The sequence below is a fragment of the Malaclemys terrapin genome, chromosome 14, assembly GCF_027887155.1.
Source record: "Malaclemys terrapin pileata isolate rMalTer1 chromosome 14, rMalTer1.hap1, whole genome shotgun sequence".
Lineage (NCBI taxonomy): Eukaryota > Metazoa > Chordata > Testudines > Emydidae > Malaclemys > Malaclemys terrapin.
Window position 1 is genome coordinate 2,698,849 of NC_071518.1, and position 25,814 is coordinate 2,724,662.

The 25,814-nt window shown below is 48.5% G+C and overlaps 1 protein-coding gene and 1 long non-coding RNA gene across 2 annotated transcripts in view; one reads left to right on the forward strand and one right to left on the reverse strand.

The window, feature by feature from the left end:
- Nucleotides 1-18,138, reverse strand: part of LOC128848882 (cytochrome b5) — a 29,404-nt gene extending 11,266 nt beyond the window's left edge. The window contains exons 1-3 of the mRNA XM_054049130.1: nucleotides 17,858-18,138; nucleotides 1,502-1,630; nucleotides 53-79 (exon numbers count right to left, since the gene is read on the reverse strand). Of these exons, the coding sequence (XP_053905105.1) occupies nucleotides 53-79; nucleotides 1,502-1,630; nucleotides 17,858-18,013 (312 nt within the window). The 5' untranslated portion in view covers nucleotides 18,014-18,138. The remainder of the gene's footprint in view (nucleotides 1-52; nucleotides 80-1,501; nucleotides 1,631-17,857) is intronic.
- Nucleotides 5,293-15,836, forward strand: LOC128848883 (uncharacterized). The gene is made up of 3 exons (XR_008447119.1): nucleotides 5,293-5,701; nucleotides 8,353-8,450; nucleotides 12,687-15,836. It is a non-coding gene; the product is annotated as an uncharacterized LOC128848883 (long non-coding RNA).
- Nucleotides 18,139-25,814: the final 7,676 nt, after the last annotated feature.

Consider the following 25,814-nt stretch of genomic DNA (forward strand, 5'->3'; position numbering starts at 1 on the left):
CTCCTAGACACTAAGATACAAGGGGGGGGGAAACAAAACACTTGCTTCTTACCTTAGAGCCTTCGTTTTTACGATCGCACTGCAGGTTTTTGGAGGGGTGGGGGAGAAAAGAGGAGAAAAAAATGCAAACATTGTAACTTTGCCTTTTGGAAAGAAGTTTTCAACCATCGCAGAAGAATCAGCAGGCACCCAGTCAGCACCACCTGGGCAGCTGCCTGGAACATTTCAACTTCAGCTCCTCGCTGTGACCAGCAGCAGAAGCTCCCTAAGAGCGGTGGGGCCACCGGCGCCACACTGCCTCTTCCCCCCGTGGCCCCGTCTCCCACTTGCACCTCTTCCCTCCCTTCCCCACTTGTTGCTCACCCTTATGGCCAGTAAAAAGTGGGAGTGATGGGGCCATGCCCCTTCCCTCCCGCCCCCCATTCTGGTGCCCTGGCTGTGACCAAGGCCTTGACATCTGAAAGGCACTGGCTTTACGGCAAGTTTAATCACAAAGCACGTAGAATGCAGGGTTCACTGTCTCACATCAACCCCTGATCCATAAGGCAAGGAGGAGTTCAGACCCAGCCCCTGCAGAGACAGCCTCTCAAAGGAATTTCTTTAAGGGACTGTGATGGGGTGAGCTCCCACATTGGCCCGGCAGGAGCTGAACTGGGCCAGGTGGGGGGTTAATCAGCTAATTAGACTGCAAACAGGGGAGCTTTAGGCTAGAGGCAGTTAATTAGAGAGGCTCATATGTGCAGAAATGGGGGGGAGGGGGCTGTAAAGCCAGGTAGTGGGCTACAGACTGGGTGGCTAGGATAGGCTGCAGGAAGGCAGGCAGCAGTCACTCCCAAGGAGGGGATTCTTGGAGCTGGTGCACCCAGAGAGAGAAGGGGAGCCAGACAGGTAGGAAGCAGTCCAGGGAAGGAGCAGTGAGGGGAGAGAAAGGAGCCCGAAACTGTTGAGCTGAGAGTCCCTGGACTGGATCCCAGAGAAGATGGCAAGCCTGGGTCCCGAGGGCATGGCACGGAACTCAAGCAGTGAACGGCAGACTGCCTACGACTGTTGATGGACTGAACCCTGGAAGGGGGAATGATGAGAGACCTAGCTGGAGGACTAGATCACAAAGGAGCCGCTGTGGGTCCTGGAGTGAGAGGAGCTGCAGACCAGGGTCGGAGTGATGGTGTGCAACCATGACTAAGAATGTCAGTCTCGAGCTAACCCCAGAGTGACCAGGAGGAGGTGCCAGCCTAGCAGTGAGAGGTGCACCTTGTGACAGGGACATTGACTAAATTGTATTCAGAAGCCTCTGAATGGGGAAGATTTGTTTAGATTTTAATCTACAGCCTACATTTCTGCATGTGTTCTGGGATTTGTTTGTTTTTTTGGGGTGGAGGAAGGATGTACACAGCAACTTCATATTTAGTAGGACAGATCTTGATGTAGTTGTCCGCTGGATTACCCAGAGGGGGCATGCACAGAGTTCTCTCTGGATTGGTCATACCCAGCTGTTCCTTACCGGGTGAACCTCTCCTATGAGGTACTCTTTGAGCATTTCCCTGGCATCTGTGGAGTGCCCAACATCTTCAAAGCTCTCTGTGGCATCCCTACCAGCCTGTTCGAGCAAAACCTCCTCTCCACCTGGATGCTGGAAAAGAAAGAATTCAGTGAGCCCAAGGCTGAGGGATAAAAAGCAATGAGAAGAATTCCAGTCCCCTCCACAAACACACATACTCTGGTAATGACCTGGGTCCAACACTGCAAATGTACTCCAATCTTTTCAGTTCATCACAGCCCCCGCAGAACAGCTCAAGATAACCCCACTGAAGGTCCAAGTCTGCAACCTCCCCTTCAGGCAGTCATGAGTAATGAGAGAGCACTGCAGGGTCTGGCAAGCACCTGGAATCCAGCCTTACCTGCTTTACAGGCAGCAAAAATCCCTCCACCGACAAGAAGCAATTCCCCAACATCCACAGTGCACTGACTTGGCCCTCTCAGTCATGTCTGCTCTGCAGTCCCTAAGGTTCATAGCCATGACAGGCTGGTCTGACTCCTGATGCACCTAGACGTACGCTCATGCAGAAGCACAACATAGGATATGAGCAGGAGTTCACCTCTAGAGGAGCCGCGAGTGCAAGCAACACGCAAGCACAGGAGCCCCAAACAGCAGAGCCTGAGACGCTGAGTATATTCCAGCAGTGACCGTGACTATTTAGACATAACAGAGAGAGAACCTCCTCATGGCTCCTGAACAGAACGTGCTGGGCAGGCCAGGCACTCTTGCTTGCAGAGAACTCTTTCCTGCTGTGTGTTTTCTCTTTTCCTTCCATGCATGAGCCATTCTTATTTCTTCCTCACCTGCTGGAATAAAAGCTGCGAGGGAAGGGTTCCCAGACGCTCATTCTAGGATGCTCCTCTCCTGGATGTCAGTGGAGGCAACATTGCTATTCCGTTTCGCCAGGGTGTTGCAATAAGAGGATCTCGGTCTGCTTTAATCTTTCCACTTACAGTAACATCAACAGAGAGAGGGCCAAGCTGACAACTCTAGTGACCCTCCTTGAAGCAGCCTCTGATTCACCAGCATTGCATCTGGCCCACTCTGAAATCCAGCCAGGGGCAAACACTCAGCAGCCAGGGGAGTGAAGGTCCTAAAGAGAAGTTTTACCGTTTGCACTTTGACTGATTTAAAAAAAAAATAATAATAATAATAATTCACTTCTGAAGTGTCTAAATCACTGAAATTAGTCTCCTTCCCCCTCAAGGCTGCATTCTTCCATAGAACCTTTAACTAGTATATAAAACACCACAGGCGATAAAAGATACCTGTTCACCCTTGAAAAGCTAGTAGGACCTGTAATCAACAGAATGATAGCTGTGCACAGAGTTCAGAGTGGGTGCTGCATATGAACATGCTTCTGTAATGAGCGGGGAAGAACCATGGGGAGTGTTCCCCACCCAAGCTAAGCCTTCTGAGGGTGAGGGCAGAGGTGACATGTCACCTCCATGATGAACACCACAGGCCTTTCCCATTGGCAAGTTTCACATCACCAGCCTACTACCGCCAAAGTGAGACAAGAGGGTGCAGAGATAATAGATGCAGGTGGGCAGTACAAGAAGAAATGACAGATAGAAAAAGCATGATTAAATCCTTAGGAACTGGATTTTTCCTGTTCCTGGTTTTGTTAGAGAGCGCAAGAATGCAGGAAAAGAGATGGAAAGATGCTTACTGAAACCTAACAGCCTTGCCCAAGGCAGAGAACATGCATCACTAAGAAATGAGATGCATTCTGCCATGACAGCCAAAGCATGAAGTGCACCTCATCCTTCCACTCTGCATTTAAGGGAGTTGTGTCTGAAAACTAGCCAAAGTGATTAATCTAAAGCTGTAGATCTTCAAGGGTGGTTTTCAGGGCCTGAAAAATTTACCGAACACCTACTAAGGAGAAGTCCATTAGCCAGGAACTAATAACTTAAATACTGTGCACTGTAAGTTGCTATTCACCGTAAGGGTAGCAGCATAGGGCCCTTACAATTTTTGCCTCAACATTTAGTCCTCCTGTGTCCTTCAGAGTTTGAAAAGATAGAACATTCCAGTGTCTAGCCCATGAAGAAAGTATTTAGCATACCCAGGCACTCAGACCAATCCAGGCAGCACAATGGTTCTCAACTTTTTTTACACCAGGACCCCTGCTCCTAGTTAGCATTTTGGAAAGGGTGGTTGAAACACTTACTCATGACCCCATGTTGAGAACCCCTAGGTTAGACTCAGAATTCTGATTAATACTGCTCTTCCCAGTGTAAAGTCGCCACTTCCCAGAGAGAGACGACTTGTCCCAACCCCTTATTCTTGTGTTATGTGAAGGGATAAATAACACTTCCTTATTCACTTTCTCCTCATTGTTCATGATTTTATACACCTCTATCATAACCCCCCTTAGCTGTCTCTTTTCCAAACTGAACAGTCCCCGTCTTTTTAATCTTTCCTCATATAGAAGGTGTTCCATACCCCTAATCATTTTTGTTACCCTTCTCTGTATATTTTCCAATTCTAATAGATCTTTTTTGAGATGGGGTGACCAGAACTATATATAGTTTTCAATGTGTGGGCATACCATGGATTTATATAGTGGCATTATATTTTCTGTCTTAGCTATCCCTTACCTAATGGTTCCTTATACACCTCTACCTCGATATAACGCTGTCCTTGGGAGCCAAAAAAAAAAATTACCACGTTATAGGTGAAGCCGCGTTCTATCAAACTTGCTTTGATCTGCCGGAGTGCGTAGCCCTGCCCCCTCCGGAGCACTGCTTTACCACCTTATATCAGAATTGAGGTGTATTAGCTTTTATTTATTTAAACTGGCACAGCACAGGGAGCAGATGTTTTCAGAGAACTAGCCACGATGATTCCAAGTGCTCCTTCCTGAGGGGTAACAGCTCATTTAGACCCCATCATTTTGTATGTATACTTGGGATTATGTTTTCCAACGTGCATTACTTTGCATTTATCAACAGTGAATTTGATCTGCCATTTTCTTGCCCAGTCACCCAGTTTTGTGAGATCCCTTTGTAACTCTTCGCAGTCTGCTTTGGACTTAACTGTCTTGAGTAATTTTGTATCATCTGCAAACTTTGCCACCTCACTGTTTCACCTTTTTCCAGATCATGTATGAGCAGGTTGATTGGCATTTGTCCCAGTACAGATTCTGGGGAGATCCTTCTATTCACCTCTTTCCACTATGAAAACTGACCATCTATTCTTACTCTTTGGTTCCTCTCTTTTAGGCAGTTACCCATGAGAGGACCTTCCCTCTACCCCATGACTGCTTACTTTGCTTAAGACCCTTGGGTGAGGGACCTTGTCAAAGGCTTTCTGAAAGTCCAAGTACACTATATCCACTGGATCACCTTGTCCACATTGTAGTAAGAGGAGGCCCTGAGAAATAAACCTTGGTATCAGAGGCCTGGTATGAGGCCTAAGGCCTAAACTAAAGTAATGGTCAAGACTTCGCTAACATAAAGCAAAGCTAAGCTGTGAGCCAGAGGCAGGCCCTGTTCACAGAAGTTGGCAAGGAAAGGGCTGATGTTGCATAAATATATATTTACCTAGCAAAGTTAAAGTATAAACATGGTACCAAGACATACCATACGGGAACATTCCACAGATAACATGGAACAGGCCGACCCATCCCAATGACAGGGGCAAAACGGTAAAATGATGAATAGAGTTGTTTTGATCGAACCAACATGTACAAGGTGAGAGGCGGCGCCTTACTACGTAGAGGGGTTGTACCTTGCTACATAGAGGGGTTGAACCTCAATACGTCAGGAGTGATGTGTAACTTGTTTGTACCTGTGTATAAGAATGTATCCCTGGGGTGGTGTCTTTGTCCGGCCACGGGGGCAGTGGAAAGTCCCGCCACTGAGCCGGGTCCTTGCCAAGAGGCACTTTCTCGTAGTATGCCGGGTAGACTAAGTAATCTACGGGGAACTGCAATTGTGTCTGAGATCGCAATAAGCCTGGCCGAGGTGCCTTCGTACCTTACTAGACTCTGTGGTTATTGGGGGTTCTCGTCGGGTTTGCTGTGTCAGCTATCTGTGCAGAGCTGGGGCAGCACAGAGGGAACACACACACGCAGCCGAGTGATATCAACAGGAGAAAGCAGAAGCACCACACCGGTAGCATCTAACAACACTGGTGACCCCGACCGCTGATCTGGTGAGTAAGCGAAACTGCCGTGGTTTGTTAGCCCTTCTCAAAAGAATTCTAAGAGATCGGTAGGGCGTGATTTTTCTTTACAAAAGCCATATTGACTCTTCCCCACCATATCACGTTCATCTGTCTGATCATTCTGTTCTTTACCACAGTTTCAACCAGTTGGCCTGGTACTGAAGTTACACTTAGCAGCCTGTAATTGCCAGGATTACCTCTGGAGCTTTTTTGAAACAAATGAAACAACATTAGTTATCTTCCAGTCCTATGGTACAGAGAACAATTTAAGTGATAGTAGTTCTGCAATTTCATATTTGAGCTCCTTCAGAACTCTTGGGGAATACCATCTAGTCCTGGTGAGACTTATTTCTCCTAGCACTCCAGCTGTGCAAACCTGATGCAGGGGAGAGAACCTCTGGTAAGAATTCAGTTTGTTTCAATACTGCAGGGACACATCTGCTCATGCGCTGTTTTTTTAATCGGGCTAGAAGAGGTAGTGAAATAACCAGTACAGGTACAGTTGCTATCTCATTCCCCTGTTCAGCTAGGCAGAACAGTTTATGTGCACCAGGATGTCCCATGAATCCTCCATAGAGATCTCTAGGAAACTTTCCTGGAGGTAATCTGAAATCCTCTGCCAAAGGTTTCTTGGGAGGGCTGCCTTGTTTCTTCCCCTGTGGTAGGACACTTTGCCACGCTATTCAGTGAATTACTTCAGCAGGCACTATTGCTAGAGCCCTGCGCGGATACAAAAAGGTGTATCCGCATCCAATCCGCAATCCACAAAAATTGTCTGTGGATTTGCAAGGCTCTAAATGGCTCCACGGGTCACTGCGCAGCAGTGACGCAGGGCTATGTCAAGCCCCCAACCACCCCCTAGCCCCACTTCTCCCCAGAGACCTCCTGCCCTGCCAACCACTCCGCGTCTGCCATACCTCCTTCCCCACTCTAGGCAGGGAGACTAAAATTCTGGGCCTTTCTATATAGTGCCACCCTTCCCGTGGGGCGCTTGGACATTGCCACCTGCTCATTTAAAGAACAACTCCACCTTCAAAATGGCGCTTGGCTCACTCCCTTCTGGGAGTTGTAGTTTACCTACTCCCTCTGAGCAAATTGGGGACTACAACTCCCAGAATGCCCAGCACACTGCTGCGTGATTCAGAGAGCCAAGCTGGATCCTGCAGGGTGGGTGACAGCCGCTCCGTTTGGGTGATTGTGTGCTGCAGAGCCCTGTGCGGATACAAAATTTGTATCTGCAGCCACGCTGCGATCCGCAAAAATGGTCCATGGATATACAAAATGGATACCTGCAGATTTGCAGGGCTCTAACTATAGTTCTGAGGGAATTCTGCAACAACAAAAATTAAAAATTCTCCACACAATATTTTCAAATTCTGCAAAATTCTGCATATTTTATTTGTCAAAATAACAGAATATAAATCACACCAGTTTCAATTATTTTTGGTCATTTATTTCAAAATACCTGTCAGCAAGTATGTCTGTAACAACACAGACAACAAAATAGACAAAAAAATGTTTTTTGACAAATAGATTCCTTATGAGGTATATTAATAATTCATTTAAACTACAATACAGAACCATATTTCCCACACCTCCCAAAAGCAGTGCAAGGCGGGGGCAAAGGGTAACGGAGGAGCTAAGAGAGAGAGAGGGAAGTAAATTGCTGGGAAGGAGCCTGGGAGTGAACTTGGAGGGTTGTTGGGTCTGGATGGGAAAGTATGGAACAGGTTTTTTTTTTTTTTTTTTTTTTTTTTTTTTTTTGGGGGGGGGGGGGGGGGGGGGAGGGCTTACTGTTACGGAGCTTCCCCCATGCAGACCCTGGCTGACCCCTAGCCTCTCCCATTCAGTCAGACACGTGACCCTCCACCCCAACTCAGACACCCCCCGTCCCCATGTGTCTCTATGCCCCCACTCAGCCACCCCTGTCCCTATGTGGCCCTGCACCTCCTTCTCCCCGTGCCTCCATTCCCATTCAGCCCCTGCCCCAGTCTGTCCTCACCCAATAGCCCTTATGAGCCCCTATCTGATCCCCCAGCATCCCATGCTGTCTGTCTCCCCATAACCCCGTCTCCTGACCAGGCCCTACAGGCACTGTGAAGAAGGCTCTGCAGCTCTCTCTCTTCCCTAGCTGGCTGGGAGCAGGTGCTGTGTTCTATCGCCACAGCACATTCTGGTGAGCAAAATGTGGAACTGCAGCAACTTTTCAGCAGAAGCTTTTTTCAGCACACAAAAATCAAAAATATGCACAGCTTATTAATTATGCATGTGCAGTAGTGCAGAATTCCCCCAGGAGTAACTATTGCAGCGCACAGGCCAGTAGCATACAGACCTGGTCTGCAGCCAGACACATGCAGGAACTGCTCCCTTGCAGCCTCCGTTACCCTCAGAAGTGAGATATCAGCTACAATCCACACTGCCAGCATTCAGTACAATAGTCCTATCTGCTTGTACTGATACCCCATTGCTTCCCCATCTCCCCCCGCCCCGGCACCTTCGGCCGTACTCACCATGGCTGGGGCTGCAACCCTGCTCCGTGACTCCCAAGGGAAAGTGAGAAAGTTGTGCTTGTAACTTGTTTTGATTAAGAAATGTAAGTACACTGAGAATGGTACCTCTGTCCATTGTCTCTTTACCAGCTGCAGATGCGGCCTTGAGGGTCTCATCAGGCACACCAATGGAGCAGCTCACACAGATGAGAAGAAAGAAGAGGAGTAAGGAAGACATGTTCCAGAAGGTGCTGCAAGCCTCTTGAGCTTCAGATTGTGAGCAGAGAGCTTGGAGGGTGGCAGTCAGTGACAAAATGCAGAAGGATAGTCAGGACAGGAAAGATGGGCAGCAGATGATGATGCTGCTCAGGGAGCAAACAGACATGCTGCGGTCTCTGATTCAACTTCAGGCTGAACACATCTATGCTCACCTCCCCCTGCAGCCCACAGAGAATGGCATTCCAGGACCTACCTACACTCCTCCCCCACACACTGCATGCATCTTCCAGGGCTGCAGCAGTACCCAAGGCACTCCACCCGACAAAGAGTAAACAAATGGACAGCCCCACATACACCCAGCTGAGAGAGCCTTGCTGTTGTGTGTGCTTGTAAATTCCCTGTTCCTTCCCCGCTAACGATACTGTTCTCTGTATATATGAAGTTTACTTCAGCATTACATAGGTATGTTTGCAAATAGCTCCGCACTGAGCCCCTGTTATAGCCCTGGTATCTCGCTGCTCAAACTCAGCAGGCAGCCAATCCACCTTCACGTTCCACCCCTGGGAAAACTTCTCCCCCCCCGCTTCCCAGATATTATAATGCGCACAGCTGGCAGCTATGACCAGGGATATTGTCCTCACGGGGGTCTAACCTCCTGAGGAGACAGTACGAGCGACCCTTCGAACAGCCAAAGGCACATTGACCAGTCATTCTGCACCTGCTGTCTGTTCCTGACATGCTCCTTGCTGCTGTCAAGGTGGCCAGCATATAGCTTCATGAGCCACGGGAGCAAGGGGTAGGCTGGGTCTCCCAAGATCACTATTGGCATTTCCACATCTCCAGTAGTTAGCCACTGGTCTGGAAAGAAAGTCCCTGCTTGCAGCTTTCTGTACAGGCCTGTTCATAAAGATGCATGAGTCATGCATCTTCCCTGCCCAGCCCATGTTGATGTTGGTGAAATGACCCTAGAGATCCACCAATACCATAGAAAAATAGCCCTTTCTGTGGCATGGTGGTGTGGGGCCAAGATAAGGAGATGCATACCATCTATCGCCCCACCGCGGTTAGGGAAGCCCACTGCTGCAAAACAATCCCCTGTTCAGGCACATTGCCCAGAATCACAGTCCTTTCTTAGCAGGAGGCAATTAATGGTACTGCACACTTCCATCACAACAACCCCCACGGTGGATTTCCCGACTCCAAACTGATTTGCCAGTGATCGGTAGCATAGTGTGGAGATGCAACAGTGGTTTAATTACAGCGGTGGCTGTACGTTACGGACCGTAACTTAAGTTGACTTAACTCTATAGTGTGGACAAGGCCTTACTCTTTCTGTCTGGGTCACACGTGCTACAGGCCCGGTCATCCATGGTGGACCCATATACACACAGGTTCTGGCTACACTAGAGAACTTATAGCAACGCAGCTGTAAGCTCTCTAACGTAGCTGCTCTAAGCCAGCCCCCGTGAGCAGTGGTAATTATGTTGGCCAGAGAAGCTCTCCTGCTGACATAGCACTTTCCACATTGGTGCTTATATCAATGTAATTTATGTCACTCAGTGGGATGGTTTATGCACACCCCAGTGCGACATAGATTATGCTGACATAAGCTGTGGTGTAGACAGCCATAGGTACTTCATAATACAACTTGACAATATCAACCAGAATTCATGTAGAGAGCGCCCCAACTCACCACTCTTCAGTTCCCTAGCTGTAAAATACAAACACCACTGCCTACCTCAGAAGGGGACTGTGAGGAGAAATCCAGTAAAGACTTTAAGCCCCCCCTATGACGCTTATGAGTACCTTAGATAGATAGAAATGCAAGGGGTTTTGGAGGGGATGAGTTAAATGCCCCAAATGGTAGAGTGCATGTGATGGAGAGAGGGGCATGCAGCACAGGGCTACTTACACTTCACAGCGCTAATCAAAAGGTACATTTACCCCTGCTCCTGACAGGCCATTTTAGCACATAATTGGAAAGTTAACCCTTTGCAGTTTACTTGTAATCCATATTTAAACACACAGACTTAGTTTTCATGCAGTTGCAGCACAGAGACACCACTGTAACCTGCCTTCTGGGGCTTATTTTGTTTCAAGTGGTAAATGAATTACCCTTTTGATATTTGGGAGATATTTATGGAAATGGTTCTACTTCATCTGAAACACATCCAGCATACCCCCCACTGTACCATAGCCAGCTCTGGAAGAGAAACCGATATCAACTGACTATAGGTTTTAGATGCAATTTGAGGAGCTGCCTTTGCACATCTCCCTCATTCTGTCCACGTTCTTATGACCCGATGGACTTTTACCATGTGGTAAGTCCAATGTCATAGAACTTCTATTATGTAACCAGCAACATAACACGATAAATAAAGTTTAAAATAATCCATATTGCAACTGACACACTTTAGACAGACTGACCAGCACCTGACCCACTGTGTCTCGTTTGCAGGAACCAGAGTGGCCTCTCAGAGATTATGCAATAGTACTTCAATGAGCTCAGCAATTCTGTACAAATAACATGTGGCCAAGGGCTAGAACAGGCAGCAATTAGCAATTGCCCCAACCATTAGAGGATTGAGAGGGAATATTTCATGCTGAATCCCTGACATCTGCAGTTACAGCAATTCAGGCCTTGTCTACACTGGCAAGTTTCTGCCAGCAAAGCAGCTTTCTGCGCTGTAACTCCGGAGGTGTACACACTGCCAAGCCACTGCGCAGCTGCAGCGATATAAAAAAAAAATAAAATAAACAAAAACAAAAAAGCCCACCACCCCGAGAGGCATAGAGCTTTCTGCACCGGGGCTACAGTGCCACGGTGCCAGTGTAGATACCCTGGTCGATTACAGCACTGCAACTGGCCTTTGGGAGGTGTCCCACAATGCCTGTTCTAGCCTCTCTGGTCATCGGTTTGAACTCTACTGCCCTGCCCTCAGGTGACCAACCGTCAGCCCCATCCCTTAAATTCCTTGGGAATTTTGAAAGTCCCCTTCCTGTTTGCTCAGTGATACATGCAGTGGTCTCAGCGCATCTTTCCAGGTGACCATGCCTGCTCCACGCACCGGGCGATCCCCCACTTGGAGCAATGCCGAGCTGCTGGACCTCATCAGCATTTGGGGAGAGGAGTCTGTCTAGTCCTAGCTGCATCCAGCCATAGGAATTATAACAACTACGGACAGATTTCACAATGCAGGACAGAAAGGGGCCATGACCGGGACACACTGCAGTGCAGGGTCAAAGTAAAGCAGCTGCAGAATGCCTACCACAAGGCACAGGGGGCAAACCACCGCTTCGGTGCTGCCTGTTCTACAATGAGGTGGACGTGATACTTGGTGGTGACTCCACTTCCACTGCGAAGGCCACTGTAGATACTTTGGTGGCTCGCATGCCAGTCAAGAGTGGACTGAGCCAGGAGGAGGAAATCTTGGATGGGGAGGGGGACCCAGAGGCAGAGGACAATGCGGAGGTCAGAGATGCATGGAGCCAGGAGCTCTTCTCTACTGCGGAGAAGGCTAGCCAGTCACAGCTGTCAGAGGTTGGTGAAGTGCAAATAGGAGAGGAGGCTCCTAGTAAGTTGCTTTTATTTTGGGAATCGCTGAAGCGAGTTGTTGGAGGCAGGATGGTTGCAGAAAGCAGGCTTGTGTCTGTATGTTGCGTGTACCACCACATGCCTAGTCTGAGTGGCAGAGCAGAGTGTTGATTGACTCCCTCACTTCACAGGAATCTGCCTCAGATCTCCAAGAAACTCTCACGGAGATACGGGGCAATCCACTGCCACAGATTCTTTGGCAGAGGTGCTTTGTTTCTTGCCCCATTCAGGGTAACTTTCCTGCACCACTCTGCCGTCACTGGGGCGGTGGGGACCATTCCTGCACACAGGCAAGCCGCATAAGGGCCAGGGCGGAAGCTGCAGTCTTGGAGAAGACCCTCCTTTGATTCCTTGCTCACCCTCAGCAGTGAGATATCTTCCATAATGATCACATCCTGTGGAAAATGTGGGGACCATAATGATTATAAGCCCCCCTCCCCCCACAGAGCTGACTCTCCCCAAGAGCCACGTGCCCAGTGTACAGTAGGGTTCGGGAACACTGATTTCCCCTGCGGTTACTCATCATTTTGGGGGGGTCTTGTGGTTCATGTGTGCTTGCCTGGGGTCAGCCAGTTAGTGACAGGTATGTGAACAATGGCTGTGTTAAATCAGTGGTCTGTGTGTTGCAAACAATACTGCTTCTATAAAATGTTGCATTTTGGCTTCACAGAGATGACCTTGGGAGCCCAGCCTCCCTATTTGTTATCACCAGCTGAACAGCTGCGCAGAATTAGAAAACGGCCATGAAGAACTAAAGAGGACTTTCTGTGTGATGTCATGATGCTCTCCGCAGCTGAAAAACAATAATTGAAGGAGTGGCAGGACAGCGAGAAGAGGGACTGAATGGAGAACGTGGTGTGCCAGAACAGGGCAGAATCCATTCCTGCAGACCGAAGAGGCAGACTGCGCACTACACAAACCGTTGAAAGATGGCACCAAATGCAGACAGAAGTACAGGGATTGCTGGGATGTGAAGCAATGCATCACGGGGCATTGGGACAGGATCCAAGATGCCCTGTGACCCCCTCCATCTTCCCATAACTCTTAGTGACAGAAGAGGAAGAGATGCTTTGTGAGATAGCTGCCCAGAGTGCACTGCTCCGAATACCGCTGCAAGTGTTGCAAGTGTGAACACTCTATTGTGCAGGCAGCTGATGGTGTGAACACACAACAGTGGTTTCCCTTTAGTGCTCTTTGAGTGGTGCTGTAATTGCTGGTGCTATAACTCTGCTAGTGTAGACATACTCTCAGAGATCTAATGCAGAACAGTTTCTCAGACACTGGGCTTGTTTAAAATCCATTAAAGTGCCTGGGTCTGACTCTCTCCAGCAGCTCTATTGACTCCATAGGGCTAATGAGGATTAAACTTGCTTTTGTCTGTAAAATAAGGTTTGATTTACACTTAAAAATGTAACTGGCATAACCACGTTGGTAAGGTGTGTGATATTTTGCCTACATAGTCATTGCAGTAAAAGCTGTAGTGTAGCTGCAAGCTTAGTATACATTCGAACAGATTTGCTGGTATAGCTACATCAGCAAATCCCCCAATACAAACAGGGGAAAAAGTGCTTTTGCCAGTACAGCTTAGGGTACCTATGGTGACCTATAAATACCCAATGGAGACAGTGGCTCAGCAGGTTACAGTTCAGACACTGAAGCATGCAGACGCAGCGCTGAATGCAATACACCTCTACCTCAATAGAACGCTGTCCTTGGGAGCCAAAAAAATCTTACCGTGTTATAGGTGAAAACGCGTTATATCAAGCTTGCTTTGCTCCTCCGGAGTGTGCAGCCGCCCCCCGGAGCACTGCTTTTTCGTTATATCCGAATTAGTGTTATATCGGGTCACGTTATATCAGGGTAGAGGTCTACTGGAGTATCAATGGCACATACAGATAGGCAAAGGATCTGGGAGCCAAGACCCCTTTATAGTCCTGCAGAGAAAGGCTGTATCCACATTAGAAGTGCTTTACCGATACAGGATTACTGCCATGCTATACTGGCAAAACACTCCTAGCATGGACGCAGCTATCCTGTCAAAGCTGTGCTTTGTACCAGTATAACAAGATCCCTCCTTAGGAGCAACAAACTATACGAGTAAAAGCCCAGTTTTGCTAGTATAACTTTCTCTACCCTAGCAGCTTCTGCTAGCACAGCTCTTTTGGTCAGGGATCACACCTCTTCACACTCCTGACTGACATAGCTACTTCCTCAGAAGTCTGTACTGTAGACTTCACTAAAGACAAGACAAGATTCCAGTTCCATTGCACTATGAAAGCTGCAAACAGTGCAAAACTGACTTAAGAAAAGAAAGGACAGCCTAAGCCAATGCAGCGTGAAAGACCCCAAACAGCACCACAAAGGGGCACAGAGGCTGTCTGCCTTTTACAAGAGTCTTCCTACAAGAGGACTATGAGTGTTATCATCAACACCACAAATTCCAAAGGAATGCAGCCTCCTTGCAGATCAAGCACCACCCAGATCAATCTCTAGCTAGGTCTTTAAGACAGTCTTGCTGGAGGCTCAGTCTATGATCATCACTGCCAACCTCACTGCACCACCATAGCTTCTGGCACGTAGGCCATCATCGACCATGTAGCAACATGCCTTCGTAAGTGTGCTTCGTAATTCACTGGTCTTCCATCCTAATAATATGTCCATACCAAGGAAGATGCCAAACCAAAATGTGTGCTGATCGAGGTGGTTGGTGGGTTCGGCTACAAATATCTTCATTGCAGATCTTCGTCTGCCATTTAATATGGAGCAGCTGCCAAAGACAACGAGAATCAAAGGCATCAATCTGGTGCTCTTCAGCCTTCCTCAGAGCCCTCCTTTCCAATTCCATATAACTGAGTCGATACAACCATAGTCCTATAGATCCACAGCTTCATAGTGAGCTTGATGTTCCAATGTTGCCACAGAGGCTACAGGGCTTGGAACATGGCAATGACATGGCGATTGGTGACTTGCTTTTTCATCACCTGAGAATTCACAAGCAGACCCCAGTACACTCCACATGGTTTCACTAGGACTGTCATCAATTATGTCCTCATTAACAATCAAAGGTGGTCAACCACAGGTGCGGGGGGTGCTGCAGCACTCCCAGGCTTGAAGTGTTTCCATTATATACAGGGTTTACAGTTTGGTTCAATGGCTCTCAGCACCCCCACAAAGAAAACTGTTCCAGCACCTCTGCAGTCAACAGTCATTGACATACGAATTGGCAGAGATGCTGAACTGGGCACGGACCACCTGCTTAGAAAAATGCACCTCTGACTTTGACATCAGCCAAATAATAGGCTGAAATTAGTCCCACCAACCAAAAGCTTTTATTAGAACCCAGCTAACAGACAGCTTCCTGTTCCAAACTGCTCAAGGCTGTTGAAGTGTTTAGAGACCAAAGTTCCACTTTCTCAGTCATCTGGTGAGGAATGGCATTGTTTCAAGTCATCAGTGCTGACTGCTGCAAGGCTGGCTCTGGGGCCTCAGCCCCTCAAACATCAACCATGGATCAGCAAGGAGACACTCACGGCATTGGGAGCTAAGAAAGAAGAAGTGAGGCTACACGTTTAATCTTCTAAGACTCATTTGTTGAAAGAAAAGCAAAGGCTGAATGAAGGAGTTTGACTTCAGAACATCGTCAAGTCACTGTGTAAGATGAGGAATCCTATTCCAAACTGGCTGCCTGAGCTGCCCAACGGGCACAATGTCCACAGTCTTTACTCAGCTTTGCAGTATCTGCAGGGGAAGGTAGCACCATCTTGTCCAGTATAAAGTATCATTTTGCTGTATTTAAACAATAAAAATGTATCTTGGCTTACTTTGTAAATCCCGGAAAGACAAAGACAAACACACACACCCTCCAATATCTCAGATACTGCAAAATGGAAGAACCCAAAAAGGCTGATGAGTTGTCATTCTGTCTCCTATCACATAGCCCATAGAGTCCACTAGTATTTTAGTCATCATGTCCTGGAGATCAAACATCCTGCTCATATTCTTAATAATGTTATGGCCACATAGCAGGTGTGTGTAAATGGACATTTTCAGCTAGTGGTAAACCCAAGCCAAGCTTACACAGAGTACAAACAGTGCTGAAAAGGAAGATGGTGCTTTTGCAGTGAAGTGCTTCTGTTTTAGCATTAGTTCAGAAAGAGGTGATAAGTGCATTGCTATGTAGAAGCCAGAAGCTCAGGGCGGGTGGGGCTGGCATGGCAGCTGAGGTTTTATTTTGAGCTGGGACAAAAACATAGCTGACAATGTATTGCCATTTTTTGTTCTGCTGAATTACTGACTCCAAACACTGTTAGGAGCAACCTATACCTTAAAACGTTTCAAGAATCCAAGTCAATAGCAACATGAGTTATCACATAACACCACTCACCCCAAAGAATGCAGGGGAACTGCAGACTATACACAGGGATAACTCCCCTCCCAGTCAGAGAAATACACCCACCTCTTGGAAGTGAACAAAATGACAGAGACTCATGTTGAACCACCAGCATCGTCTCCTTTAAAACCTGGGTTCTGCTTGGAGATCTGCCTTCAAAATATTGACCTACCCTGACACTACTTAGTATATTATTTGCGGTGTTGTTGTAGCCATGTTGGTGCCAGGGTATTAGAGAGACAAGGTAGGGGAGGTGATCTCTTTTACTGAACCAACTTCTGTTCCTGAGAGGAACAAGTTTTCCCCAGACCTGAAGCAGAGCTCTGTGTAGCTTGAAAGCTTGTCTCTTTCGCCAACAGAAGTTGGTCTAGTAAAAGATATTACCTCAGACACCTTGTCTCACAACTTAGTATAAAATCTTATACTAATTCATTTAGTCTAAGGGAACCAACATAGAAATGCAAATCCAAACCTTTAGTTTATTTTTTTTCATATCATGAGAGGAGCAGAGATGCCAACAAGAACTCCTAGGTTCAATTATTTGTTTGGAAAAGAAAAACAACTCAAACGATTTGAAACCACCACATCAGGTGTTACCTCTAACCCCCTCCCCACTTCCATCCACTTGCTCCATCTGTTTTAAATTAGACTGTAGGCAATACTAGGGTGACCAGATGTCCCGATTTTATAGGGACAGTCCTGATTTTGGGGTCTTTTTCTTATATAGGCTCCTATTACCCCCCACCCCATCCCGATTTTTCACACTTGCTGTCGGGTCGCCCTACAGGGGCAGGATTGTGTCTTTCTATACACGCTGTGTGCCACACAAACAACAGAGCCCCGAGCCTGACTGGTTCCTCACGACGCCGCTTCGCCACAAGCGAATAACGATTCATAATAAAACCCTGTTATGGGACAACTACGGTCAGTGTCCCCAAGGGCCCTTCCCTCCCCGCCGGAGCTGGGCCAGGGAGTGACACCAGCACCGCGGGGTGCCAAGCAGGGCAGGGCTCAGCCCTGGGGCGCTTGCTGAAAGAGATACAGAAATACTAGTCCCCCCCGCCCCCGCCGACACACACACACATACACCCCTCCCCCCACATCCACACCCCCCGACACCCCCCCCACACACACCCCGACACCCCCCCACACACACCCCCGACACCCCCCACATCCACACCCCCCGACACCCCCCACATCCACACCCCCCGACACCCCCCACATCCACACCCCCCGACACCCCCCACATCCACACCCCCCGACACCCCCCCCAAACACACACCCCTCCCCCCACATCCACACACCCCTCCCCCCCGTGCCCCTTCCCAGAGCTCCCCTCCCGCAGCCCGCCCGCCCCTGACCCGGCAGAGCCCCGAGCGCCCCGCCTCTCGGGGCCGGCCCCGGCCCCGCCTCTGCCTCGGGCCGCCTGCCCGCATCCCCGCGGGCCTCACCTCGTCCAGGAAGCGGCCGACGTCGTACACGCGCCCGTGGATCACCAGCCAGGCCTCGCGGCTCGAGTTGTGCTTCGCCACCTCCGCCAGGGTGAAGAAGGGGCCGCCCTCGGGCGCCGCGCCGACCCCAGCAGCGCCGAGCTGTTCGCTCCCCATCCCGGCTCCCGGCACCTTTACCGAACGGCAAACAAGCTAGGCCCAGCGCGGCCGCCGTACCTAGGCCACACCCCCTCCGGGCCCTAGAGACCCATTGGCTCTTCCGGGTCCCAATCTGGTCCGCTCGCTGTCGACCAATGGGGAATGAGGAGCGACCGGCCGCTCATAGCCAGTTCTGGTTCGACTCCTAATAGCCAATCAGAGGTGCCCTCACTCCCCACCGCAGCCAATGAAAGGGCGAGATCGCACCGACCTGCCCCAGAAGGAGGCGTGATGGGGCGTTGGAGCGCGAGAAAAAGAGCAGCCGGTCCTCCTCCTCCTCCGGGCTCCTCGGGCATAGCGCCCCCCCGGCAGCGGGGAGCACTGCAGCCTCGAACAGCCCCGCCAGCTCCCAGGGAACGGGGGGTGTCATTCCCCTGGGGAGCCTCTGTGCCGGCCAACCCGGGGGTACAGGGCCCCTCCCCCAGCCCTATGGGGCTGCCCCTCCCCCAGCCCCTGGGGGTACAGGGCCCCCTTCCCCAGGCCTATGGGGCTGCCCAGTCCCCAGCCCCTGGGGGTACAGGGCCCCTCCCCCAGCCCTATGGGGCTGCCCCTCTCCCAGCCCCTGGGGGTACAGGGCCCCTCCCCCAGCCCTATGGGGCTGCCCAGTCCCCAGCCCCTGGGGGTACAGGGCCCCCTTCCCCAGGCCTATGGGGCTGCCCCTCTCCCAGCCCCTGGGGGTACAGGGCCCCTCCCCCAGCCCTATGGGGCTGCCCCTCTCCCAGCCCCTGGGGGTACAGGGCCCCCTTCCCCAGGCCTATGGGGCTGCCCAGTCCCCAGCCCCTGGGGGTACAGGGCCCCTCCCCCAGCCCTATGGGGCTGCCCCTCTCCCAGCCCCTGGGGGTACAGGGCCCCTCCCCCAGCCCTATGGGGCTGCCCAGTCCCCAGCCCCTGGGGGTACAGGGCCCCCTTCCCCAGGCCTATGGGGCTGCCCCTCTCCCAGCCCCTGGGGGTACAGGGCCCCTCCCCCAGCCCTATGGGGCTGCCCCTCTCCCAGCCCCTGGGGGTACAGGGCCCCCTTCCCCAGGCCTATGGGGCTGCCCAGTCCCCAGCCCCTGGGGGTACAGGGCCCCCTTCCCCAGGCCTATGGGGCTGCCCCTCTCCCAGACCTTTGCCCTGACCCCATTACTTCTTCCAGTGGAGTGAGGAGCTCCTGGTCCTACTCTGTCTACGGTGACACTCCCCTCGCAGTGCCCATAGGTACAGATCCTTGCTCCCTGGCCTTGGTTGCTGTGGGGCTGTACAACTGGCTGGCTGCCTCATGGGTGGTCTCTGTGCTCCTTGAAGCTGTGGGCAGTGGGTGCTATTGGAGGCAGCTGGAGCTGATAGATTAGGGGGCCTAACCCAGAATGGCCAATTCTGATACAGTTACAGTGGGATGGCGCTTTGCAGAGCAAACAGATGCTACCCCTGTCCTAAAATGCTTTTAGAGGTAACAACTAGTAAGGAGGGGATGGGGAGAGGTGAGAGCAGAAGCAGTAGCTGTGTGTGTCTTAGTGTCTTAGATTTTCTCAATACCTCATTGTAAGCATCATGGAAGAGACAGATTTTGAAGAGGGGCGGGAGCGGGGTGGGCTGGAGTAGAGAAGATGGTCTGGCGGTAGCGGGCAGCATGGAAAACAATGCAGAGAAGAGTGTGGGAGAAATAGATGATGGGAGCATCAAGACTGGCATCTGATGAGGAAACCAGGTTGGACAAATAGAGAGGAGCAGAGATGCCAACAAGAACTTTGAATCCAATGTGGTAGCAAAGGGGAAGCCAGAAATCAGTTATTAAGTTTGTTGAGTGCTATAGAGGGAGTGTTATGTAAATGTCCATCATTATCAATCCCTTGCCACTTGACTTGGGGAAGGGGGAAGCCTAGATATAGCTTTGGTTCCAGTACAAGGCTGGAAATGTCTTCCAACCAGCCTTAATCAAAGGTTATGAATAGTGTCAGTGATTCCTTTGCTCTATGGATGAACAGGGAAGGAACCATGTGTGCTATGGAGCTTTGAGATTAAACCCCTTTAGGGTCTGGTCACATGGTGTGATGTTTACTGTATGTCACGTGAGTTATTCCCTGTATGATTGTATTTCTGTCACATGGTCCCATCAGTAAATTCCTATCTTCCTGTTCTCTGTTTATTCAGTATGTGAGGGGAAATATTTTGGAAAAAAAAAATCTCATTTCACAGGAAATGAACATTTGTCTTCAGTTACCAGTTAAGCTAGTCTAATCACATGAGCCAGAGACCAGCCCAATTACCTTTTCCTTTCTTTGCCATTGACGTTAAAGAGGTTAAAATGGTAACAAGCAGAGAGGGGTCAGAGTCACAAAGTCCAGATCCAAACTGCAGAGATATTTGGAGCTATAATCTAGTTCCAGCCCATCCCTAGTAACAAAGAAAGATAAACCTGAAAGAAGAAACTCTGTCCTTCTCTCAAAATGAATATTCCAACACAGTGCTGATAAAATGGCAGAGCGTATCATGACTAAAAGTTAGCTTGTAGTGGCTTTGGTCTGGAAAGCAGGTACATCCCAACACAACAGGAATGTGTTGTGTTTCCATTCCTTCTGAAAGCATGTGTAGAAGACAGTCTATTGTCTCACAAGTCTTTAAAATGGCCAGGTGCTTTAACACCATCTGGAAAGCAATGAGGAATTTCTAGCAGTTTCCAAAATAAAATGTCCACGTGCAAAATTGCAGAATGAAATGCTAAGCTCCCTGGGCCATTTCATAGGGTAGGTAACACAGCCATATGATTGAGTAAAGGCCTTTCAATGCTGCTCCGATCCAGCATGCTGAAGGGACAGCCGTTAGCTTGGAAGCTTACTGCATAAGTAAGGGACATCTCTGGGCCTGAAGTTTTTGCCCCTCATTTCTAATGGAGTTTTTCTTGTATATGTACATCATGTATTTAAATATAATCAGCTATATTTACTGGTCGACAGTGGGCTACAAACTTCAGTCTCATTGCTGAGGGAAAAACGTTGCATAACTCAAAAGAGGTGTTACTAAAACTATCCATTGTTACATACAGAGAGAGAAAGAATGACCATACTAACTCCCGACTATTTACTACAGCTGGGGTTTTCCAAGGACACCAAGGGAATTAAACACCCAAACCCTATTTAAGTGCAGTGGGAGCTAGGTGCCTACCTCCCTTACACTTTCTTCAGAATCCCAGCCTATGTGTCTAACAAATCTTCCAGGTTTCTTTCTGGTCAGAAAGGACTATTTTTTGTTAGTGAAGATAAGGAAATTGCCCCATTGGTGCCTGACAACCATAACTTCAAATCTAATTGTACTGCTGTCTTGCATAGCCCAGCTAACCGTAGCTGGGAGCTAAGAGCTGAAGTATAGGGTAGTATTCAGTTACACTGGTTTATCTTTGCCTCATTTTGCTGGTTCTGTCTAAGGAGATGAATCAGGACCAAGAAGTAATCAAAGAAGTAGTAAGGAAAGAGAGACATTGTGTGTGATGCATCAGTTGGGATAGGAGTAGGAAAAAACATTCGGCCAAAGAAACATCTCATTCATATTGACTTCAGACCAATTTTCTGCTCTTACAATGTATCGTCTATCCCTCTACTCCTCCAGAAACAGGGAGTTAGTTATGTATGAAACTCATTTATACCACTCATCAGAATGGCACATTCTTACTATCCTTTGATATCCCCTGGGGTGGATAAACGTTTTCCTCATGCAAGCTGCATTGCACAGGATGTGACATTTTTCACAGCCCTGAGCTATACAGCTTGGTTGATCTAATTTTTCGGCCTAGACAAGTGCTCAGGTTCTACACTGTATCTGTCCAAAGGAAGCTGCTCTCCTTTATTAATGCATCAGATTTCCTTGTGCCTGACAATTACTATATAGACCTTCATCTTAATTCTTGTTCTGTGCTCTGCAGGCACAAAATACTAAGGGCTGTTCTACACAACAAAGTTAGATCAGCTTAACTATATCACTCAGGGCTGTGAAAAATTTCACGCTCTGTGCAATGTCTTTAAGCTGACCTAGCCCCTGGTGTAGATACCACTAGGTATACAGAAGACCTATGAAAAGTCAGGAGGGGCCTGCCCCAACTCCTCCAACACATAGCAAATGACTCTCCTGCTAGTCAGCTCCCTAAACTAAGCAGTATTCGGACTGATTGGTACCTGGATGGGAAGTATCCACTGAAATCCCTAGTGTGCTTCAAGAAGTGGTGTTGGTTATAGAATATGTGACATTATTCCCTCTGTATGAAAACTGAACCCCATGACTCAGCCTGGTGTTGAAGAAAGACCCCAGTACTGTTGGAGTACCTATTTCTGAAGGAAGGTCTGAGCCACTTTATGGTAACTAAAAATCCCATGACAGTTTTTGCCAAGGTAGAAATGTTAGTCTTGATGTCTCAAATTCTAGCTCAGGTAAATTACTCTCTGGTTGACCTAACTTACTCTAATAGTTTCAGCTAGCCAAAGTACCCACAAACAATTAGGGTGTGCACTGCGCTGCATTTCATCCTAGAGGACAGTGAAGTCTCACACACAGTCTGCAAAGCACTTTAAAGTCTCATTTTTAAAGGACCTATAGAAATGTAAGAAATTATTTGCTCCAGAACATCTCTTAACTGCCTAGAGTCATTATCTATCCACCACCAAGGAAAGGTTTGGTTTTCCCTATGAAAACCCCCCCACAAAAAACAACCCCCCCCCCAACCCAACCTCAGCAGGAAGGAACAAATCACAGCCATGTTTGTGCTTTTTGTCCTGTCTGCTTGATTTATGAGCCTCAGTGCAATGATTAGAGATGAAAGAAAACATTCCAGAGACCAAGACCTGTACATAGCTGGTGTCTCATGTCTGCCTTTCTGCCTGAGTTACTGTAAAGGGGACGGGAAACAAAACAGGAAAATTACAAGGAGCATACTGGTCACCACAGGCTTCTTTCTCTCTTATCATTTACTGAGCACCAGCTGTGTGTACAAAACAGGAAAATAATCCCTGCACTAACGTGTTTGTTATCTAGACAGACGAATGATAACGCTCAGGCTCCCATTGGTGTCTAAGAATGGTAAGGAGTAATAGTGGCCAAAGGATAAGTTTATTGCTTTATTTTGCTATTTTGTTTTAGGCAAATAAATATGGAAGAACTCTGTGTGCCTGATTAGGGTGGGCTGTCAAAGAGTATGTTTTAAGTGTTTGAAAGGGAGAACGGTGGATGTTTGTTGCACTGGACTGGAAAGGATGATGAGAAAGGGGACTAGAGAGGCTGCTAGCAATAACACAGTTTTCGTTCTGTATATAAATGAAGACAAGATAGAGTTGTAACTACAGGGGTGGTTCGCTCCCCAGGACTCTGCACTGCTACACAGGAGCTCACACACATGGCTCCACAAAGAATCTCTGGACAAAATGTGCCCCTGTAGTGCAGGCACTTACCACAGTGACGGAAAGGGTTCTTTCAACGACCTCTCCATTATCTCTTCCTGCAACTTTGCAGGATATAATTGTGATGCTGGCAGACCAAGTGCCAGCTCGTGCCAGGCCCCACTGAACACTGACAAATGCATAGCTGGAAACCAGTCTGACTCTCCTGTCTGTTATATTGTTAAGATAGAAAGCAGAGTTGTAAGAATGTGTTTGATGTTTAGGCCTTATGAATAAGGCTACGATTTAGTCACGGGTACTTTTAGTAAAAGTCATGGACAGGTCACAGGCAGTAAACAAAAATTCATGGCCCATGACCTGTCCATGACTTATTCTATAAATACCCCAGACTAAACCTTGGAGCGGCTGCTGCTGTGGGGGTCACCCCAAGGGGTTGCTGCTGTGAGGGGCACGCCGCGGGGAGGGGGGTCACTGCTGGGGGGGGGCTGGGCCAGCAACACCAGCTGCCGTGGGCTGCCAGAGCAGCCACTGCTCTGGCTGCCCCAGGGACCCCTGCTCAGGTGGGCCCCAGGGCCAGCTGCCTGGGACCACCCAAACAGCGGCTGGCTGCAGAGCCGCTCCAGCAGCAGCCAGTGTGGCTGTCCCTGAGCCGGCTGCTTGGGTGGCGCTGGGGTCAGCCACACTGGCCGTTGCAGAAGTCACAGAGGTCTCAGAAAGTGACAGAAACCTCTGTAACAGACACTGAACTGTACTTATGAATAACTTGTAGGATGCTGCATAGTCTCACTCATCTGTACACCATGTTATAAAGCAATAGCAAATGTTTGCACTGTAAACCTCTCTAACTGTGTAACTCATCAAAGGAACCTTCTCCCATGCAAATGATGGCTTCCTACAGAAGATGTTAAGTCCTGCCCAACAAGAATGTCTTTGAAACCAAATGAGCCATTGTGAAACATCAAAAGAACAAAGACTTTGTTAATTGCACTCCTCACCCCTTCCAGGAAGAGGAGACCTGCATATGAACTCATCCCATCAGCCTGGGCTCTGGGGAGAAAGAGAGAAAAATCCCTGATACAGAGAAACTTGGTGCTTTTTGCTGCTTGCACTTTAAAGGGGTAAGAATCACTAAGCATAAGCAAAAGCCCCTAGTTGCTTGGCCTGGGTTAGCCCTCATGGACATATGGAGTTTACTTATGATAGAAGTTTCTATTATCTTTTGAAATCTAAGACTGTAACTCATTTGTGTGTGTTACCTGCTTTAACCTTGTCAGTAACTCTCATTTCCTTTTCCTAGTTAATACATCTTTAGTGTCAAAGGGGTAGCTGTGTTAGTCTGGATCTGTAAAAAGCAATGGAGAGTCCTGTGGCACCTTTAAGACTAACAGATGTATTGGAGCATAAGCTTTCGTGGGTGAATGCCCACTTCGTCGGATGCATGCATCCGACAAAGTGGGCATTCACCCACGAAAGCTTATGCTCCGATACATCTTTAGTTAGTTTATTACAGGATTGGCTATAAGCATTGTCTTTGGTGAGAGAACTGGGGTACAATTGACCTGGGATAAGTGACTGGTCCTTTGGGACTGGGAGTAACCTGAATACTGTTGTGATTTTTCGTATAAGGGACCATCTGTCAATGAGTCGGGTTTGCCTGGGTGGCAAGATAGACTGGAATGCCCAAAGGGTCCATCTGTGACTCCATGATAAGGCTGTTACGGTGCTTGTGTAGTTCACACTTGTTACTTGGTTGGTGAAATCCAATTATAGAACATATAACCAATTTGGGGGTTTTGCCCTATTTCCTGACAGTCTGCCCTGAGGTTGGCACCCGTGTTCGCGAGCCAGTCCAGACAGCGTGACAATAATATAATCACATATCATAATATGTGTGCTGACACAGTTTTGTCCTCCCTCGCCCGAATTGTTCAGAAATGACATCCCTACTGACAAGATCCTCATTCAAAGTAGGATGACTACAGGCTGCAAGGAGGACCCACTTCATCAAGTCAAGCTGCATGTCTTCCGTAGGTGCCCAAATCCATGTCTCACAATGTCCTTTATGAGTGTGCTAACTAAATTAACCCATTCTAAATGGCTGGGATTATTAATGGTGTCTAACTAGATTACAGTGATAATTGCTTATTTTATCTTGTTACCTCATTGTATAAAACCAACTTCAATCCTATATAATAAGGAATTAGAGTCCAAGGCATGCAGCAGTGGTAAGATAAATGCATGTCTCAGATAGAGGCATTAGATTGAACAAAGGTGCCTTCATAACCTGGGAGTTATGTCTTGGAGTCTGTTATTCCAGTTTTCTGGTCCATGTTTTGAACACTGAATGGTCCAAATTACACCAGTTTAACCCGGAGCTGAATTGGGCTCCTTGTGGAACC